Here is a 23,306-nt window from a genome sequence, read left to right as displayed (position 1 = left end):
TTAGCTCAGACTTTCCAGTCCTGCTGAGTCTCAGACCAGCACCATTCTGCACCCCTTTGCTTGCTGGCTCAGGGCACTCCACTTACAGGCAGGAGGGCGTCTGCAGGGCCACCACGAAGCGACATCTCCCATTGATGCAGTAATGCTCATATTTCTTGGGGCACAGAGAGAAGTAGTCATTCCACTTTGATTGTGTGGTGGTAGCTGAAAAACAAGAAAAAGTTCAGTAAATCAAATCACTTTAAATACACATTTGTAAGTAGAATCATATTCCTATCTTTGCCGCGAATATGTCTGTAGAATATACTCCAAGCTCTGATTTCTTCTTATCTCTACACTGGGTTGGGATAAAAGTCATACTTTCATGACCCCAAAAGAGCTCTGGAGATTGGGTAATGAGGATTCTGGTGGGAACATTTCACATTTTGATTACGATTTGTGTCCAACCAGAAACACTGTTGTTGTTTAAAGAGTAAAGATAATTGTTATAAGAAAGAGGCTGTTTTTTCCATGAAGATTATCAGAGGCATGGGAGTGAAGCCATTGAAGAGAGAAGCATGTTGTTCTTTTTTCGTTTAAACTTCTTTTTTTTTAACTTAAACACTTACATAGCACTTACTGAGTCCCAGATGCTGGTCTGCATACTTTATATATTATTAACTCATTCCATGCTGATAACAGCTTTGGGAAGTAGGCATCATTCTAATATCCTACTTATTAATAAGCAAATTTCCTATTTATGAATGAGAGGCTAAGGCCCCTTCCAGGATCGCACAGCAGAGACATGGCAGAAAGGGGACTCAGACCCAGGCATTCTTGCCCCAAGTGTCCACGCTCCTGACCGTTCCACTCTGGTGCTCTGTCAGGACAGCTGTTTAGCAGGTACCTGTCATCCACTCCCAGCCTGAGGCACCCAGAAGTTGTCCTTGCTTAAATGGGAGAGTCTCGCTCTCCTTTGACCCTGGAAGATGTCTCTAGACATGAAGAAGGAAGAAAATACCAGAAGCGTCATATCCAGGATTTCAATCCTACACTGACTTTCTTGTCTTACCTTTTAGAGTCTTGATTGCCTAATTGTTCCTCTGGGGACAGTAATATGCAACCATTTCCTCCTCATTCACACATAGAAAGTTTCAATAAGTAAGGATTGTCAGGAGGAACAGTACAGAAATACTAACTAGCTGTTCCCTGTGTTGACTCACGACAGATACGTGTCCAACTGGAGAAAACAGCTAACCAGCCAGCACCAGCCAGGTTGGACTTTTCCTATTCATGGTATGACCAGCAGCTTGCAGGACTCAAGACACCTGCGGAGCCACAAAGACCACGGTGATCACGTGATCACGTCAGGAGGGCATGACGCACCAGGTTTGGTATGGCACCTGGCACCCCATTTGGATCAAACAATCCTTTTTTTCATAGCAATGGCTACTCAACTTCTTCATTAATGTTATGAAATGAGTGCGTATAATTGCTCAGGGCCACCGGAGAGAGGAATCGCACAGAGCCCGGCATGACCTATACACAGCAAATGCCTGCGATGCCAGGTCACATTTCTGGGGGTGGCAGAACGTTGCTGAGGAACTGGCTGACCTGGTTTTGTTGGTGACTTGATTACCAGCCATGCTCACTGCATTACGTGCCAGGTGTTTGCTCCCATGCCTGCCAGTCCACGGGACTCTTGTTGAAACTTCTGCCAGAAATAAATGCAAAGTGCCTCAAAGGCAAAGACCTGTGTATTGTGGCAAATAGATGGATCAGTCAGCTTCCATTCCTCGAGCACTTTCTGTTTCCAGAGCCCTGTAGCAGGCATTGCAAACCATCAAAGAAATAAAGGAGGTCCTATCTCTCCCTCCAAATCGGTACAATAGAACAAATTCAAGACAACAGTGAGCAACCACCCGGTAACAACAACCATAGTGACTGTATGAGCAGTTGTGGGAAACTGGAAACAGTGGAAGGAACACTGGATTAGGAGGAAGGAAATTCGTGTTTCATTTCCAGCTCTGCCTTTCGTTAGCCATATGGGTCTGGAAAAGCAAATTAAGCTGCCTGAGCCTCAGTTTCCTCATCTGCAAACTGAAGATGATAACATCTACCTTAAAGGGATGGTGAGAAACTCAAAGAAAAAATGCATGTGGAAATTCCCAAATGCGGAGTACCTGGGATAATTAAATCCTCAGTAAATGAGCTGATTCTAAAAGCTAGAGAAATAATGCTAATTGAATTAAAAAAACATTCTGGAAAATATAGATTTTTTGTTTTTGAGAGCTAAGCAAGCAACTGAATATTGAGAATGTCAAGAGCAAAAGCTCAGGGTCAGGACTATGCCAGCCTAATGCAGGGGCTGGGAGGCACATTGCATGCCAATGGAAGGGACATGGTTGGGAGCAGCCAAGGATGGCTGTGAATGGGAGTTAGAGACCTCAGATTGTCAGTCAGCTGAGAATTGACAGTGAAATTCAAGGCAGGAAAGAGCTGAAGAAGGGTTTTGTGGATTAAATTCAGTAGTCTGTGTAAATACTAAACTCGGTAGCATTTTATCAATATATTAGATAGGAGAGTGCAGGCTGTACCAGAGCAGTGAGATGCTGGGGAGGCAAGGAGAGAACTAAGGTCCACCAGAGCCATGCAGACAGATGTGATGTGGGCCTGGGGCAGGGGAGTGGAGGGCGAGGAGAGGAATTTAAGAAGCAATAAGACTGAATGACAAGTCTGCTGTCCTCCATAAAGATCTTTATACTTTGCAAAACACACCTGACGTTAAATATAAGCTGTATGGCTCTGTACCCTGAATTCACTAATTGCTCTAGTTCTTGTGCCCCTTTCGACATAGCCACCTTCTCCTAAACACCACATGATGAGCCATGACGACAAAAAGCACCTTTACCAGCAGCTGCTGGATGCAGTGGTATGATCAGGCTGGGGTCACCCAGCAGCTCACACCCATGCCAGGGAAAAGGTTGCCAGGCACTGTTTTGATGTGTTGCAGAGCTCGCTCCTTTGGCAGATAAGCATGCTCTTAAATATTCCCAGCATTATTTGTATTTAAAAACACTTCCATGCCACCGAGCAGGAAATGTCCAGTGTCCAGTGATTTCTCTATGGGACTTCAAAACCTGGGAGAAAATCAATCACACATACTACCTTCCAAAAGCCAGACAGGATCCCACCTTCCTCTCTCACGGAAATTAATGGCTTACCATAATTTGTGCACCTTTAATTCCAGTTTCTTTTGTCTAACTTCACCAAGGTCACATTATCTGAAAGTTGAACAGCTGTGAACTTTAAATTCTGCGTATTATGAGACCTGACAATTTACGGCAGGGGAAGGCAAAATCTACCATACCATGCCAAGGATGTGTCTCAAGAAAGAAAGTTAATTCTATGATAAAAGAAAGATTTGTCTCATGAATTGTGTTTCTATGTTCAGTCTTGAATATGTAACAGGCCTGAAGATTCCCCTGATACTGGGGGTGGTGAAACTTAATTGATCTTTTTTTCGCCTACCTTGCTCTTTTCCAACCCACATGCCCAAAACCACAACATTCTTCTAGGAATGAGTCTGTCCCAAATAACTGCAGTTGGAAAAGTACAACCACTAGTGGGCCAGGTCACAACACAATCTCATACAAATGGATGGGCACCCCAGATCATATATCTCAATCTCTTCATGACACACCCTATTCTGAAGACTATAAAGTCAATTAAGTAAAAAACCACAAGGGTTACTGCAGGTCAATGTATGTCAAAATCTGATGATAAGAGTTAGCAAAAGGGAACAGAAGTAAGAACATATGTCTTTCGTCATATGGGCAGATAGACAAGTAGTAGTCATCTTCCTTGGGTCATATGTATAGTTAGGAGAGATGTGATGGATTCTTTGGAGCCAAACTCAAGTGGAAGAATATGGCAGACATGCAAACGACTTTGTTTAAATATAGAATTTCCCTCAGTTTGATAGATGCATTGATTAAGCATCATTATTCCCTAGTCTTCTGTACGTGATTATGATTCTCAAGCCCAAACAGGCTTTGTGATTAAACCTCTTGTTATTTTTGTGATTAAAACTCTTCTTATTTGAAGCATTAGGTTTATTTTTCATAAAACCTTCACATACTTATTTCAGTAATGCTCATTACAAATCTATGTAATGATTTTGTAAATGGTATTAATGTCAGCAGCTGTTCTGAAATTAACTATATGGATAATGCACTATTATTATTATAATACTTTTTTATAAATCTCATTACAATATTTACAACCTCATAATATCTCTAACCCCCCAACTAGATATATATTACAGTTAAATCTCTGTGTAAGTGATTTAAAAGTGGATGCTAAATGCTGAGACAGAAGTCCCACAGGTGTTAACAAAGAGAGAAAGAAAGGGATACAAAAACATATAAATTTATCGTCCCACATATCTGTCCTAAAAAAAGGAAACAGCTAATGTAAAGACTAGTTTAACTGATCACAGAAGCGTCTGGAGAAAAGATTCTTCCTGCTCTATGAAGTAGAGGCTAAGGCTTCAAACTTCTGTCCTTGACTTCCAGGTATCTTCCCAGAAGGAGTTTCCTCATTTTACAACTTTCTTAAGCCAAGATGTTAGGGAAAATGTTTTATATTTATAAGTTAATTTTCCTTCTTATCTTGCAAACATCTCCCTGAGACAGGGAATGTAAATTCAAGATGCCCTTGAGTAAGTGCAAAGTGTGACATCTATTGTTTTTGAGGAATCCCATTTGTCTTACATCCAAAGCCATTTCCTATAGTAATGCAAAAGGATAGGCTACTCCAGGAAAAGAAGAATAGATCTCACAGATGTTTTTGTTACCCTTCCTGTGCTCCTAGAACAGGCTTGTACAGGGGCTAGTCAGACCTGATCAGCATGTCTTTTAATCTGGAGGGCTGTGCCAACCATTTCTAGGCTGATAGGAGTGGGCCTTCACTTATTCTCCTTTTTCCATTCTATACCTTTCAAGGTAGAAAAAAGAATCCAGTGTTGAGTGTGAGTGTATTTGCATAAATATTTAAAATTATTCATAGCTGGTGGGGGAAGTGGAGACAAAGAACAATGATGGAAGGAAAATTTGTATTTCCTTTTGTTTTCCAAGAGTGCACACTATGGAATTCTTATGCCTATGATATCTTCTTAGCTCATTTTCCTTTGCTTGTTTTTTCTTAGCTCCCACAGCATCTAGATTTTGCAATGTATTGGGGTTCTATGCTCTCTCATCTTTTCTCTCTCCAATTCTAGGCTTGGTGTTTCTTGGCTCGAAAAACCTTTCTGGTAACAATACCCAAGTTTATATTTCCATCTCAGATCTCTTTCCTCAATGCTAACAATCCAATTAACATTTCCACTCAGATGTCTAACTGGCATTTCAACTTAACACTTCCAAAATGGAACACCTGATTTCCCCCTCAAATCTGGTCTTTTCTCTAGTAAATGGCATCTACATTCTTCCTGTTATTCAGGCCAAAAATCCTGGGGTCATCTTGACTTGTTTCTTTTACAGTACTTCCAATTCTTCAGAAATCTTATTGGTTATATTTAAAATATAAGCAGAATCATCTCTCCATCTCCACTACCCTGGTCTAAGCCATACATCTTTTCTGTGCTGGAAATAGTCTCCATGACACCAAGTTCTAACTAGTCTCCCTGTTTCTATCCTCTTAACTGTGTAGTCTGCATACAGAAACCAGAATGATGCTATTAAAACTTACTCAGGGTCAAAGTTGAAGGCCTTATCATTCTTGGCAAGGCTCTGCAACACATGACCCATTACCTCTCAGACCCCAAATTTGGCCATTTTGTCCAATGCTGGATCCTTGGTACCTGGAACATAGCCTGCTGCAATACGTGTTCACAAGTATTGGAGGAATGAATAAATGCCTTACTCAAGACAGTAAATGACAAACTAAAAATAGAACGCTTACAGATTGGAGCTATTTAAAAATAAAATCATAAAATCATTTAGAAACAGGTACAACTCCTAAAGGTCGTCTGATTCACTTCTTAATTTTACAGGTTAGAAACTGAGCCTTTGAAAGCTTAAGTGACTTGCCCAAGGTCACACTGGAGTCGGTAGAGACAAACTGCTCCTGCTGCACATTAATTCCTTTTTCAAGAATCTTTGGTCCTTATTTGGACTTTACTTTCAAGCAATTATTTTTCAGAATTTCCCTCATTCATTTACGCAGCCTTGTGATCTTCCCATGTGATTCTAGCAGTTAGCATGGTAATTAACAACACACATTCTAGAACCATTCTCCCCTAATTCATGTCAGTGAAGGGGACCAAAGATTTGCCAACCCAAAATATGCCTTTTGGGATATTGACTTTAAGTTGGTTAAGGAACAAAAGACTCAGGAAGAACCTCTGACCTTTCTTCATTACCTGCCTAACAGGAATTTAGGTAGAAGACCTGCTCCAGGAAGGAAGATATCACAGTAACTATAATTTAATATAAACTAGTGTGTGATAGACAGAGAGCAATTTACCTAGCAAGGCCCATTTGATCAAAGTCCTCTCTGTGTCCCATCGTTAAAGATGGCCCAGCAAACATTTATTTACCAAACACTTGCTTTTCCATCCCCATGTGAATTTCCTTCCCACCTTCTGAAGTCCCAAACCACAACCCCTTTCCTCCTTAGCTCCAGAATGACACATATAAGCCTCAGCTGCAGGATCTGCCTTTGGGTCTCATGTTCTTATGGTACCCCCACATGTACATACTTATTAAATTTGGTTATTTTCTCCTATTAATCTGTCTCATGTTAATTTGATTACTAGCCCACCCAGAAGAACTTAGAAAGATGGAAGGAAAATTATATTTTGACACCCCCCCATAGGCTAGTCTGGTAACTGGGTGACTTAAACAAACTAAAAATCTTCTGTGCAGGAAAGAAATAATTAACAGACTGAAAAGGCAACCTATAGTTGCTTTCGAAAATAGTATGGAGTTTCTTCAAAACATTAAAAATACAACAAACATATCCAGTAATGCCATATCTGGACATTTATTCAAAAGAATTAAAATCATGATCTCAAAGTGGTATTTGCACTCCCATATTTACTAAAGCATTATTAACAGTAGCCAAGATATGGAAACAACTTCAATACCCATAAACAGATGAATGGATAAAAAAAATGTGATACACACACACACACACAATGGAATATTATTCAGTCTTAGAAAAGAAGGAAATCCTTCAATATGTAACAACATGGATAAATCTGGAGGACATTATGTTAAGTGAAATAAACCAGTCACAGAAGGACAAATATTGTATGATTCCACTAATATAAGGAATAACAAAGCCACAGAAGTAGAAAGTAGAATGATGGTTGTCAGGGAATGGGGAGAGGGGAAATGAGGAAGGAATGGGGAGTTGTTCAATGGGTATAAAGTTTCAGTTATGAAAGATGACTAATTCTGGAGATCTGCTCTACAATATCATGCCTATAGTTTGTACTGTATTGTACGCTTAAAAATCTGTTAAAAGGGTAGATCTCCTGTTAAATGAGATCTTCCTACAATAAAAAAAATTATAAAACTCACTTAAGATACGATGAAACAGACTGTTTAACACTGCCAATCATCTGATTATGGAACAATCTCCCAAAGGAAATGTGAAAATGTCATCATTTAAGACATTTGAAACCTGACTGAAGAGAAGCACAGAAACACATAAAGTTGGCCTTATTCTTCCTCCTACATGGGTGACCAGACCCACACAAGCATGATCTAAGGCACCAGTGGATTCACAGCCTATGGGCAGTCTCCAGACCACCCACTAGTGTCAGGGAAGAGAAGAAGACTGGCTGGAACTAATGACTCATTTTAGGATGACTGCTCAGCATGTTCCTGGCTCAGTTACAACTTCCCTGGGGTGTTAGAAAAGGAGCACTTACCATCAAGTCATCCCACTCCCAGCTTGGAAAAGTTTCCAGGGAATACAGGAGGCTCTTCACTCCACCCTACTTTTCGAATTGGTATGTGTTTTGTTTTGTTTTAAATCAGATAAAACTGGTGTAGAAGACCAGACTGCAAAATCTATAAAGTACAGACAAAACCTTAGACCAAAGGTCAGCAAACTATAGCCCAAAGGCCAAATCTGGTCCACAGCCTGTTTCTCTAAATAAAGTTTTATTGGAACATATCCAGGGCCACTTGTTTCCATAGCGTCTATGGTGCTTTTACAGTACCATGTCAGAGCTGAGGAGTTGCAACAAAGACTGCATGGCCCACAAAGCCTAATATACGTATTATCTGGCCTTTTATGAAGACCAACCTCTGCCTTAGACTAATAACTTTGAGAATACTATTTCAATCATCTCCAAGGTAAAATATATACAAATGATTGCCTCTTCCCATTGTTTAAGTTATGAAATAGAAAAAACAGAATTTGAATAGAATATGCCAACTTTCTATGAGTCTAGTCCAAGATAGCACATGCTAGGGTCTGGAGCACACATCTGTGACACCTAAAGTAATATCATGATTAAGAATGGAAGCACTAGAATCAGACAGGCCTGAGTGTGAATCCTGGATTTGCTATTTCCCAGCTGTGCAACCTCTGGAAATTTACTTCATCTTGCTAGGCTTCACCTTGAAGTAAAGTTAAAAATAGTAACCAGCTCATAGGGATCTTGTGAAGAATGACTAAATTACTGTATGAAAAGCACTTAGCACAGTGCCTGATACATTAGTATGTGTTCAAAAAACTACCTAGTTTTAAGATTTATTATATTATCAAAAAATTAAATTTAAGGAAACAACTGTCCAAGATGGAATATGAAGCTGATGAAATATAAATGCATCACTTGTTAAACATTACCTGCACAGTTTTCTCCGGCATCTCCACAGAGAAAGCCATCATTTTCCGGACTTCTGGTGGAATTCCCATCTGCCGCAACACAGGGGAGGATCACTAGACCTTCAAGTTCAAAACAGAACCAAAACAAACATGAAAACTTGTCCTCAATGCGAGACTCTATCAAAGTTAGGACCCATTTATAAAACTAACAAGACTATGGTTTCCATTTCCAATTCATTCTCCCACAGTGAGGGAGGGGTACACAGGTTTGCATGTCTCATTTTTTAAGCTCAATGCTAAAGGCAAAAATTTCAGGCTAGTATCATTTATGTCTAACTATGTATCTTAAGCGAGGAAACTTGACCATAACTTGTGATGGAACTGTATCATACAAACAGAAAATAAAGAAAGTTCTGAGCCACTGGATGAATTCACTGGTGAATTTCCAGGGAGAATGGATGATGAACCCATATAGCCATATACTTTCTCCATTCCACACAGACCCAGTGTTTTTCAGGTATTAACTATTGAGTGTCCTTCCTTCTGGGAAGATGTGAACTAGATGTTCAATTCATGGGAATTATTTAAAATATCAGGTTCCTCCAGCTACTTACCTTATCCATTGAGGACAGGCCTCAATGGAAAGGTATGGGGGATAGAAGAACACAGTGCTGTGGTTAGAACAGTTTAGAATGTAATATATAGTTTGTGCCAGAACCTGATTCAAACAAATCAACTGTAAAAAATCACTTATGAGATAATCAAAGAAATTTGACACTGGACATTAGACAATATTAAGGACTTGTTATAGGTAAAATGTGATAATGATATTGTGGTTTAGGTTAATCAACAGAGTCCATATATCTTAGAGATTGAGATTTAAATACTTACTAATGAAATTAATGTATCTGAGTTTGCTTTAAAATAATCCAACAAGAGAAGGAGGTACAAGGTAGTGAGCGAATGTTATAGATTAAACAAGATTGGTCATATATTGATTATTGTTGAAGCTGGGTGAGGGTATATCAAGGTTAGCTATGCTGTTCTCTCTCTCTCTCTCTCTATATATATATATGTATATGTAGATATACATACATATAAAGACATATATGTATATCTACATATATACATGTATATAAAGATATATACATATATATCTTTATATATAAATACATATATGTATACACATATATATTATAAGAATATATGTACACATATTCTATTCTAAGAAGTTGGAGAGGACAAAGGAAGACAGGGAGGAGAGATAAGATAGCTTGGGAGTTAGCTGGTCCTGAGATGACCAGTTTCTGCCACTTTGCAGCCATGTGGCTTGGCAAGTTTCATAACCTGTTAGTTTTATCTTTGGCAAAGTGGAGATAATTATTATCTCTTCTTCAGGGTATTGTTGAGAGGATTTAACCAGGTAAGCACGCAAAGCACTTCACACAATGCTGGCATGTAATCTATGCTCAATTAAATTGCTCATTATTATGCAAGTGGAAGGAATAGAATAATTTGCCAATGGGTCATACTGACATTTACATATCTAGTCAATGGTTCAACTACAGATGTTCTCCAATTTAATTCAGTTCAACAAATATCCGTGAGCATCCAGAAACACACAGGTAGATAGGAAATATTTTACCCCCAAATTGTCCAAAATTACTAAGGCAGGTAAACAGCCAACCAATTATCCATAATATAAAATGATAGTATTATACCAAAGGACAATAGTATCTAGCAAGTTCAAAGGCCACAAGAGTTTTCAAAAAGAATCCTTCAAAAGAGAGATTCTTTTCCATGAATTGAATTAGAAAAGCTTGCTTGCTTGCTTGTTTATTTATTTATTTATTTATTTATTTATTGATTGATTGATTGATTGATTGATTTTAAGGTGGTAACTAGCATGGGAAACTGAAGAGTAATGCATTGGTGATGGGTAAATTTGTACTATTTTTTGGAGGACAATTTAGCATTGTGTGTGCTATAAACAAAAATGCTAAAAAAATGTACAAATGTTTAAATCCAGTAATTTCATATCTAGTAATTTTGCCTAAGCAAATACATCAAGATGCATAAAAAGATTTAGCCAGAAAAATTCTCCATATGACTTGGGTTGTAAAAAATAGAAACTACATAAATACCCAATAATAGAGAATTGATTAAATGTATGGAACTATTTTCATGTAATAAAATGTTACTCAGTCATAAAAATGATTTTTAAATATTAATACATTTGCTATATTCCTAAGTAAGAGAAGCAGGCTATAGAATAGAAATGTAGTGTGATCTGTGTGTGTTTGTCTGTGTGTGTGAGTGATAAGTGTAAAAAAAATATATAGATAGTGAAAAAGGTAGGTACGTAAGTAGAGTGTTGCTTACACTGGTTAGAAGAAGACTTCCCATAATATTCCTTATTTGCATTTTCTATTTTGCCACTAGCGTGTTTTGTTTTTTCCAATAAGAAAAGAAAAATGACTCAAATTTTTTTAGGAGTGCAATTTGGTCACCAAATGTCTAGATTTTTTTATATCTTTTATCCCAACACCTAGCCCCCTCCTTTCACACTTAGAGCAAACCAGAAACAATCATTGTGCTGTGCTCCTCAAGCACAAGACTTTTATATTACTCATCTTTGTAATCCTGGTATCTAACATAGAACACAACGGATATTCAATAAATGTTGAAAGAATGAATAAATTAATCTATAAACAAATCAAACTTCAAATTTAAAACTCCCAATATCAATATTTAGTGGAGAATTTTAATCAATTTTTCAGAAAAGAGGTTTAATTCATTTTTAAAATCCCTTACCTGGGTTTTCTTTATGGGAAGAATCAAGAAGCTTTAATTCTGGAGTTAATCTGTTCTAATGGCGGGAATTAAGACAACTCTAAATCTCATAGAGATTCAGTAGTTGCAAACTAGTAATGACAATATCTCCTTTTCAAGTTACTGTAAAAACTAAATGAAGTAACATAAGAAAAGGCACATGGCTGGGTATATAGTATACAACACTGAATCTACTCACCCACTTCCCACTATCACTCATAATTTAGCTCATCATTCTCCACTTTCACCTAACAGAGGGAGTTCTGATTCCACTGAAACCCTCCCTAGGCTTCCAAACATTCTGGCAGGCTGGGGCCTGTGCCCAGGCTCCCTTCTGCTCAGGCTCACTCCACATGCTGGTATCAGCTGGTGAAGGGATGCCACCAGGAAGAGCCTCTGCAGAGAAGGCATCCAAGGGTAAACCAGACCCCACCTACAGGGCACGGGGGCAGCGTGCACTTTCTCCTCCCACCCAACTATCTTCACGTCATAAGCTGGTGGCCATAAACCAAATCCAGCCTGAAGAAACATTTTCTAAGTCTGCATAGTTTTTAAAAACTAAATCAGGACAGTCCATATCAAACGTGGCTTTTCCTGTTTCCATTGAAAAAGCAGTAAGTCTGGCAACATAGGTCTGAAACGCCTCCATGGCAACAACTGGCTGGAGCTAACTAGCAGGTGATACCTTTAAATGCCCCACACCCCATCAGGCTTGCTGCACTCATGTATTTTAACTGCCCAGACCCTGACAGGCATTGCATCTTGTAATCTGTATGAAGTGACTCAGAAATCAGAGAAATGGTCACAAAACCATCTACTCAATACACAGGGCTGCTTCAAACAGAAAGGACACTCCTGTCCTCTCCACCATTCAACAAATATTTATTAAGCAGTATGTGTCTGATGCTGGTGCAAGACACTGATGGTTCAAAGGTAACATATATTTTCACTGACCTCAAGGGGCTCATGTTCTGATAATGAAGATAGACATGCAAATCTTCAAGGTACAGTGTAATAAGCACAACAACAGAGGTAGTAACACGGGATAGAGAATCAGCTCAGCCCAGCAGCAAAGACTTCATGGAGAAGATGGTAAGGTTTTAATGAGGAATAAATGGTTACTTTAAGGTACCGATTAATAATTTCTAGAAAATTAAAATGGTGTAAGCAAGATAACATAATCATAGTTTATTATTTGTTTCAGCAGTGGACAATATTTACATGGTAATAATAATGTAAATACTGATAATTTAACAAAAAATTGTCGTAAAACCACAGCCAGTAATTAGCCCACATATGCCATGTGGGAAAACTGGTTGTGATTAATCAATATCTGTTCTGTGCTGGTGAAATGTTCTGAGTATCACCCCCATAGTAATTATACCGGAATTCTGAGAGAAGAGAAACTTACTAGGTAAAGCCTAAACTTGACAAGTCAAGAAATAGTGTTACCAGCAAATTATTTCTCAAGACAGAGGTGAATGCAGAAGAAACACCTAAAAGAATCAAAAGTGGCTGCTTCTAGGGAGATACAGAGGCAGGATGGTGCGGTGTGATGATCTGCTATTTGCTGTTATAAACCGTTCAGTACTATATGGTTTTTAAAAATCCATATACATTATTAAAAATAAAATTAATTTTTAAGTAAAGGAAAAATAAAGTTATGATTAATCAGAGCATGCTAAACAAAAAGGACAGCTTGTAAAAAGACATGGCATGACTAATACAACTTGTCTAGCTTGTCTGGAGGGTGGGTTGGGATTGTGATGGAAGAGGATGCTGGAGAGCAAGTAAGGAACAAATGTCCTAAGAGCCATATTAATGGGTTTGAATTCTGTTGTACAGGTAAAATGGGGCCATCGAAAAGTTTTAAGTGAGAAAAAAGATAATTACATATATATATATATATATATATATATATATATATATATATATATACACATATATATATACACACATATCTATTGAAAAGATTAGTTTAATACCAATACAGATGATTCAGACACACCTAAACCAAGGTGGTGACACTGGATATGCAAAAAAGGAATAACTACAAAAGATTATTTACAATGTAAAATATAAAGGATTCAGTGACTGGTAGGATAGGGGAATAGGGTGGGAAGTGAGGAAAAAGGAATCAGAGGACTCCAGAGTTTGTGGCTTGAGTGACTTGCTGCGTTGTGGTACCAATCACAGATACTAGGTATACAAAAAGACAAGTCGAGGATTGCTACAGACTGAATTTTTTTTGTTGAGGCCTAAATCCCAATGTGATGACGTTAGGAAGCAGAGCCTTTGGGAGGTCACTTGGTCAGGAGCATAGAGCCTTTGTGAATGTAATCAGGGCCCTCAGAAGAGACCCTGGAGAATTCCTGTACCTTCCGCCATGTGAGCACACAGAGAGATGGCTGTCTATGAACCGAGAAGCAGGCTCTCACCAGATACTCAATCTGCCGGCGCCTTCATTTTGGACTTCCTAGACTCCAGAACTCTGAGAAATGAATGTTTGTTGTTTACAAACCACCCAGTCTATGGCATTTTGTTATAGCAGCCAAAAGTGGTTAAGACAGCCATAGAGAGAGAAATTCAATTTTGAACATTATGAGATTTGAAATGGATTGTGGCTTATCTAGGAGATAACATGGCTACTAGGTCTGGAACTTAAGAGGGAAGCCAAAGCTACAGGTTCTATATTTGGGAGTCCTGGCAAATAAACTCATATTTCATGCTATGGAAGTGGGTTTCTTAGAAAGTGCCGTGTGAAAAGAGAAAGCTGATTAAGGACAGAATCCTGAAGAATACCAATAAGACAGAGTAGCAGAAAGAAAAATGTCCTCAAGTGACTGAGAAGGTGCAGCCACAGAGGTAAGGAAAGAGTTTTTCTGGAAGAATTTGATCAACAGTATAAAAAAAAAAAATGATGGAGAACTCAGGATAAGAATAGAAACACACACACTGGAAAGCAGAAAGCACTAGTAATATTAGTGACATGAAGAGTGCATAAATTATGGCAGATTACTTTTTAAAGATGTTGAACTGCGAAACAGAGGGATGAGATTAGTCAATATGAACAGAAAAAAAGAAAGTTGCTTTGTTTTTTTTAAATGTGAGAGAAAATTGACAGGAAGAAGCCAAAGGTATAGTAGAGAGGCAGAGGGTGAATACCAATAGAGGCAGAAAAAGTTGCAAAGTTTAGTGTGAAAGGCAGGGCCTCTTCTACAATTACAGTAGTCCCCACTTATCTGTGGGAAATAAGTTCCAGGACTCCCCGGGGATGCCTGAAACCACGGATAGTCCCGACCCCTACATACTGTGCTTGTTCCTGTATATACATAACTATAATAAAGTTTAATTTATAAATTAGGCACAGTAAGAGATTAATAACAGGAACTAATAAAATAGAACAATTATAACAATATACTGTAATATAAGTTACGTGAATGTGGCATTATTAAGTAAAATAAGGGTTACTTGAACACAAGCACTACAATACCGTGACAGTTGATCTGATAACCAAGATGGCTACTGTGTGACTAAAGGGCAGGGAACTTATACAGCGTGGACACACTGGACAAAAAGATAATGCACTTCCCTGAAGCAGGATGATGCGAGATGTCATCATGCTACTCAGAATGGTGCACAATTTAAAATTCATGAATTGTTTCTTTCTGAAATTGTCCATTTAATATTTTCGGATTATGGTTGACTGCAGGTAACTGGAACCACAGAAAATGAAACTGTAGATAAGGGGGACTACTGTATAATCCTTTGCAGTCAAAGTTAGCAATTTTGGCAAATATAACTTCATTTTAAATGAATGAAAAGTCTTTAGAAAATAAGAGCTTAAAGGTATTTTATATTCTATACATCTCACCTCATTGTTCAAGGAAATTCAAGTTCTGATTTAATGAATGGGAAACACCCAGCGGGTTTCTCAATTTTACACTATTGATATTTTGTGCTGGCTAATACTTTGTTGTGGGAGGCTGTGCATCAAAGGATGACTAGTAGTATCCGTAGCTTTTACCCTCTAAATGCCAGTAGTATGCCACCACCACCCTCGCCCTCTATTCCTGAGTTGTCATGCTCAAAAAACGTCTCCAGACATTGCCAAATGTCTCCAAGGAGGAAAATTTTTCTGGTTGAAAACCAATGTAATTCTCTCCAACCTGTTTTAATCCAATATATAGCTTTCATTTTGAATCCGTTATTTTCATCTAAATCAATTGCAAGGCCTCAAAGGTTCAAATTTTGACTTCTTAAAATTATTTCTTAAGGCAAGTACCATTATATTGTGGAAAAATCACCAGACTCAGTCATTAATTCACTATGTGACCTTGAGTTAATTAACAAACTATCCTGACCTTTTCCTCAAGAAAAGTTAGGATAATAGGTTCCTTGCCCATCCCATAATTGTTCATGAAAAGCAAATGAAAAAAATATATAATAAAAATTTAAAAATACATTGTTATAATAATCATTATTATTATTACTTGACTTATAAACAACAGAAATTTATTTCTCACAGTTCTGGAGCCTGGAAGTCTGAGATTAGGGTGCCAGCATGGCCTGGTTTAGTTGAGGGTCCACTTCTGACATGTGGACTGTCATGTTCTTTTGTATCCTCACATTGCAGAAAGGCAATAATAATTATCTTCATCAGTGAAAGTATGGATTGTATTTTAGAGAAAAATAAAAGAAAATATGGCACTTAGATGTGGAAAACAAAACCCTTCTTCAGATGCCTAGAAATATTGGACAAATTTATAGAACACCTTCCTATATGACTGTGCACATGAAATAAAGGGAGTCCCCATAAAACTCACATAACAAATGAATCAGCAGTGGCTGATGGGTGCGGAATCAAGTCTATCTTTATGGAACCATGTCAGACTAAGTTGCATTAATCATGACAGGGAACTCCTACAGCCCTATGTACCAATTACAGGGTGATCTAATCACTGATACCATTTTTCTCTCTCTCTCTCTCCCATGCCCCTTTCTCCACTCTCTTCCTTTCTTCTACCCTCTTTCTCATTATTCTTCTCTTTCCCTTCCTTTGTTTCACCTCCTTTTCTTTCTCGTTCATCATCTCTTCTTCCTTCTTAGTCCTCTTTTTTTCTCCTCCAACTATTTACTAAGTGCCTACCATAGGCCAGATATTTACAATCTAGTGTCATGGAGATAGATAGGTAGGTAGATAGATAAATATAGATAGATAGATAGATAGATAGATAGATAGATAGATAGATAGATAATGTGCGTATTTTCCAGAAGAAATCATTTTATCTTAATCCCGCCTCCTTCAAAAAATAGAAATCTGTCAATAGATGGTCAGAAACCATGGTGAACATGTAAAATTTGTTTATAAAATGTGTTTTATCTAATTCAAATAGTGTAGGTTTCTATTGTCCTCATCACTTCACATCTCCAAGTGATAAGTAGGGTCTGGGTGACTAATGTTAATACATCTCAAATTAATCTACACTCTTCTTAGGGAAATTCTGGTGACAATAAAAGAGTAATATCTTTCGAGCACCTAAAACTGAGCACTGTGCTAGATACTAGAATACAAAGATGTATGGTCATTTCTACGCAAGCGCTTTGAGACTCAGAGGGGACAAATAAAAACAAAGTATGACAGAAGAATAGAGAAAAGAGCTCCTATCTTTGACTAAAGGGCTTTCACTGGTCCCACACATCACTTAGAGGACAAAGATTATGGTGTCATATATGACCCCACAAGATAGTCGTAAAACACTGACTTCCTTACAATTTTTCCCCAGTAACCAGCTTATTTAGTGATAATTTGCCACAGTCTTTCTGCACTTTGGAAATAAATATAATAATTAGTACAAATTTACAAATTTATCTTTATTTACAAATATTCTAAGTAGCACCAATTTACTACTAGGACCATGTAATGGGTTGAATTGTGTCACCGTACCCCACCCCCCAACACACACCCAAATTCATATGTTGAAGTCCTAACCCTTACTGTCTCAGAAAATGGCCTTATGTGGTATAGGGTTATCGCAAATGTAATTATAATTATAAGATTTTTATTCAAAAGGGTCACGATTCATATATTTCAGAATTAGTAAGAACCTTAAAGGTATTAAAATTTCTTACCCACCAACTCTCAACTCTCCAAAATCATCCCTTGGGAGAATGTATCAATCTCATCTTTAAAATTTCAGTAGAGAGACTTTATTGTCTTAAGGCATCCAGTTTCAGTGAGACCATTCTTTCAATCACAGTCATTAGTTCAGTCCAAAAATTATTAGGCACCTATTTCTAAAGCTCTGCAAATGCTTCTTGTTGTTGAGCTGGTTTTTGCCTTTCTGAAAATTTACTCTGCTCAATAGAATCACCTAGAATAACTTTAATATCTCTTTTGCATGATAGATTTTATTTGAAGACAGCCATCAAGTTTTATTGAAAGATTTTATCTTCTTCAGGCTAAACATCCTGGTTCCTTCAACTATATTTTACTTGACATCCTCAAGACCCTCAAAAGCATTGTCATTGTCCCCTATGTGCAAAGTCAAAATAAAGTGCCATTTCACATGGCCTGGCAAAGACAGAATAGAGCGGGACTCTTAGTCTCCACACTGGGGGTACCATACGAGGTCCGACAATTATGTTTGCAAACTTATCCTAGAAAAAGTGCTACATACCTCATTGCTGAATATCACTATGGTCACCTTTAAAGTACTCCCCTTGGGAAGCTATGCCAGTGCCTAGTTCACTCTTCAAAGCAATTTTGGAACTCTTTTTCTGGAATGGCCATCAAAGCTGTCATTGTATTACCTTTGATGTCCTGAATGTCATCAAACTGTCTTCCTTTCAATATTTCCTTTGTCTTTGGGTAAAGAAAGAAGTCATTGGTGGCCAGCTTAGGTGAGTAGGGAGAGTGTTCCAATACAGTTATTTGTTTACTGGCTAAAAACTCCCTCACAGACAGTGCCATGTGAGCTGGTACATTGTCGTGATGCAAGAGCCATGAATTGTTGGCAAAAAATTCAGGTCGTCTAACTTTTTCACGCAGCCTTTTCAGCACTTCCAAATAGTAAACTTGGTTAACCATTTGTCTGTTTGGTACAAATTCATGATGAATAATCCCTCTGATAACAAAAAAGTTTAGCAACATCATTGCAACAAGTTCATGAACTTAATTATCAGAACTTGTATTTCTGGTAAGGCAGCCATATAGTATATCAGCTTTTTTCAGTTGTCCCATTAAAAACTGGGGTTTTATTCTGCTTACAATAAAATAAAGTTCCTAAATCCTATGTACTACTGAGAAGCAGTGTATTGATGGGTTTATTTCTTATTTTTTGTCATTCTGTTTTGCTTCATTTCTATTTTTTACCTAAAAAAAGAGATTTTACACTTGGCCCTTTTAAATGTTATTGTGTTAGATTTCACCTATCATTCAAATATTTCACAATTTTTCTATTTCTTATCCTTTCATTCAACCACACTTCCCTGCTTCACGTGACCTGAAGAATTTCTCAGATGCATCAAAGCAATAAAAACAAAATAAAACAAAATAATGTTAGATTAGCGGTATTTGCTAAGTGATTGAAAATTGAGTCTGTATTTCCAGGGCTAGTTTCTAAATACCAACTTCATACACATAAAATTAAAGACAAAAAGGAAAAAGAACTAATTTCTGCTTTAGTAAGTCACAGCTCCATTTACTTTTATACATGCTGAGATTCCCAAATTAAAAATTACTGAATGTATTAAAAGTATTCTCCCTGTCAGCTATCATGGGGAATGAGATCATTGGGAACAATACAAGCATTGAAAGAAACACATGACAAGGAGCATGACCCACTGTCTCAAAGTTACTGCTAATGCTGAGGTAAGTCATACACCAGCTGAGTCAACTATTTAAAAAGATCAAATGTGACCAACCTAAACAGTTATGTACGTTGTACTTGCCTCATCTCTGAGCTGAATTTTCCATTTTTAGAGCCAAGTGCATTTTATATTTTAAAAATAAATATAACATTATCACAAAATGTCCATTCATCTATTTTCTGATGATTTAGGATATCTTTTTAGATATCCTAACATCTACTTGTGTCTACTGAACTCAGTGATTTCTTATGATATCTTATCAATCTTATTTTAGGATCTGAACCTCACTTCATCTCCCATTAAAAGATCCAACTGTAAATCAAAGGAGAAGTTATTAATCTATGAATATAAGCAGAAATTGGAAGAGTATTTCATGATCAAATCCTTGAAATTTCATTTATTTTAGAGGGAAGCAGTATAGGTTGATGGGTAAAGGATAGGTTTGGAGACAAATGGAGCTGGATTTGAATCCTGGATGTACCTTTTAATCACTAGCTTTGTGATTATGATTAAATTACTCAACATTGAACTTCTGGGTCCTCATCCATAAACTTAGGCCCATAAAATGTAACTTACGTGCTAAAGATTCAGCTATGTGTTTAAAGAAATGAAAAAAGTGAGACATGAATTATTAACCTGGGTAATGCCTTGCACAGGGTAAGTCACTCAACAAAATAGCAGGTGTAAGAGGCCTGAAGTAAAACAAGAATTCTAATTACTCTGGTAGAATAGATTATCACTCTCATAAATAGATATTGGTAAATTTCAACATTTATGGTATAATTTGACTTGTGTATAAAATATGTTTCTGAAACAAATTACAACACACACACACATATACACACACACAGTGCATACTACACACCTCTGCAAGTGTGCTTATATATATGTACTTAGTGAGGCAAAACTGTATGTTGGTCTTTCCACATGCTGTTTCTTTTCAATGCTTTTAAAAGAGTTTTGAAATGAATGTGCCTCAACTGATTAACAGAAATATGGCATTATCTACATGTATGGTTCTTTGTATTCTCAGTACAGTTCTACCAGTGACTCAGCATATTGTTTATGTCAAACTGGATTACTGATTCACTTGGTTGGTTAAATGATTCAGTGACACAAATCTAGCAGATAAAGTCATATCTTATATGTACTAGTATTTGAAAACAAAGTAGATTATAAATCATCTCTAATTTTGGAAAAATAGAGTTAATAAAGTTTTAAAAGTTTGAATCAACATTCGGAGTAAAAACTATTAGCATCTGGGAGCAATTTTCCCATTGTATCTTTACTGTCAAGAATAAAATCAGAACCTTGGGTATGTATCCTATACACAGAACATTTTCCAAGTCCAAAAAGAGATGACATCTAATATGGAGTTGAAAAAATATTAGGGAGTGGAAATGATGTTTAACATTGGCCTTGTAGTTGGCTGAGACAAAAACTGTGAAATAAGGTGAAGTTTGACATCGGTGTTCTTCTCCATCCTTTTTTGTTGACTCTTTTTGTATTTGTTGTTATTGTTGTTGTTGTCTTTCGCCCTCCTATAAACCAGAATCCTCATACTACTTCAACATTCCCCCAGGTAGAACATAATTCTTTAATATATTTCCCTTTCTAAATGTATTTGATTTTAAAGCAGATCTGCAAGGAGAGAAATTACTCAACTCAAAAGAAATATACTAGAATCAAGTGTCCCAACCTGGGTCTTCTAAAAAGCAGAGCCCAAGATACAGATTAAGGGGTTATCACTTTATTTGGGAGATACAAGCTCTGGGCCATGAGAAGAGAAAAAAAGAAATGAAGAGTAGAAAAGAGGCACAGCAATGTAAAGTGTGTACTCATCATTCTGGGTGCAGCTCCAAAGTGAGCCACAGAGACACAGAAATTTGCTCAGATGACATGTTCCCTCATATGGGGCTACATAAAGTGTTCAAAAAGGAGCTGCATCTTGAATGAGTCCTTGGAGAAAGAATGAAGGAGGAATTTGTCCCAATCATTTTCATCACCCATTTTTGATTGGACAAAATACCCCGTACAGGGTGCTAACTCCCTCATTCTCTGGCCCCTTGGTGAGGGAGAGGCCAGAACTCGTGCCCTGGGACACGATCTTGTATCCAAGTCTATAAAGATGGGTGACCTGATATGAGTGGGGAGATCAGCAAGAGACAAAGGAGGTAGTTTAAGGGATTTTAAGGGGAGCACAATGTTTGCATCCCAATACAGAGGATTTGGGGCATCAGGACATGTCATGGAGATCCATGTTCCAGGACAAGGAGGGATTTTTTCCAAGGTCTCTCAAATCACCTGGAGAACTACCTGTTCTACAAAACTAAAAGACAGGCTTCAGGACCATGAGGGGAGACAGAGACAAGAGCAGAGAAACAAGAAGAGGGTCTTCACAAATAGATTATGTCCAGTCAAAATTAGGAAAGTGAAATATAATATAATATGAACTCCTTTCTCCACCAATATAGTATTATATTCCAAATGGCAGAAACAATAGCTTGCTATTTAAGAAAGGATAAGAATGATGGATAACACTTTTTCTTAGCTCATAAAAGTACTGCACAAATTTATTATTTTTAAAGCCTAAAGAAGGAAGCAATTTAACAACCTGTCACACATAAACTAACTCATATATCTGAAACCTGTCAACACTACAATACCTTTGCTAGTAAATCAACCTCTTTATTTTTCACTATGATTGTTATTTCATCTGTGACAACAATGGCTAAATTGAACGGGACCACATAATAACCTATAGCTAGCTATTTAGAAATCAACGAAACTTGACTTTTTGATTCCCATTCCTTTATGATAAGACCAGATCAGACAGTCAGACATTGTAATACTTTAAATGAAAACCTTGAGGCTCACTGAATTTCCATAATAGTTCAAAGAGAGGAGGCAAAAGGAATCAAGAATAACGAACAATTTCTTATCGGGGAGGATTACATGACTGCAAAGTGAGGAGGAATGGTGGAGTTGGCCTCTGGATCTAGCGATAACACAGCCTTTGATCCATGTTTAGTCATCAAACTTTAATAATGGTAAAGAAAAGAACATAGGATTTTGGAGTAGCTGCTTACCTGACCTGAAAGAAACTCCAGAATTTAGGCCCTTACAGTGAGTCAGGGTAAGCCAACCCAACGTAACATTAATCCATCATTATCTTTACTGATAAAAACCATTTGCAGAGACAAGATATATAAACAAATAAACAAATAAATATCAGGCTGTATATGTTAAGTGCCAGGTATATAGGAAATAAATTCTACTGGAATTCCAACAAGAGGCAATGCGTTAAGCGAAGAGATCATTGGGAAAAGTTTCACAGAAGCTGGGAACTAAACAGGACCAAAGGCAGTCCCACAGAGCTTGGTGTTTGGAAGACAGGGTAAAGCTGCCCAGCTACAGTGAAGAATTATACACAGAATTAAGAAACAAAGGCCTTTTTGATACGCACGGTATGACTGTGAAATAATTCAAACGATTCCCTTGTGTGACCTATGAAAATAAGACTCATTAACAAATAGTTGAAGCTTTGCAATGTCTGTTCACCACATCCTGAAAGACAGAGACCCAATAAAGAATCTGACTAGTCTAGAAAACCACTCAGTAAATATTTAATAGTGGGAATGCTCTTATACAGAAATCAGTAGGAAAGAATGGGATGCTTTTCCTTTGTTATGCTTCTGCAAAGGCAAATGACAAGTGTAGTTTATTATTCTTATGTGTAGTTTTATCTCACATCTAAATCAAATTTCCAGTCACTC

General features: G+C 37.4%; 1 protein-coding gene across 1 annotated transcript in view; it reads right to left on the bottom strand.

The window, feature by feature from the left end:
- The window catches only part of BTC (betacellulin), a 41,781-nt gene that overhangs the window by 9,716 nt on the left and 8,759 nt on the right, over positions 1–23,306 (bottom strand). The window contains exons 2-3 of the mRNA XM_019720717.3: positions 8,848–8,946; positions 87–204 (exon numbers count right to left, since the gene is read on the bottom strand). Coding sequence (XP_019576276.2) covers positions 87–204; positions 8,848–8,946 — 217 coding nt within the window. The remainder of the gene's footprint in view (positions 1–86; positions 205–8,847; positions 8,947–23,306) is intronic.

Source organism: Rhinolophus sinicus, chromosome 1 (assembly GCF_057876585.1).
Source record: "Rhinolophus sinicus isolate RSI-liver-muscle chromosome 1, RSI-T2T, whole genome shotgun sequence".
NCBI classification, from domain to species: Eukaryota; Metazoa; Chordata; class Mammalia; order Chiroptera; family Rhinolophidae; genus Rhinolophus; species Rhinolophus sinicus.
This window is presented reverse-complemented; position numbering and strand designations above follow the sequence as displayed.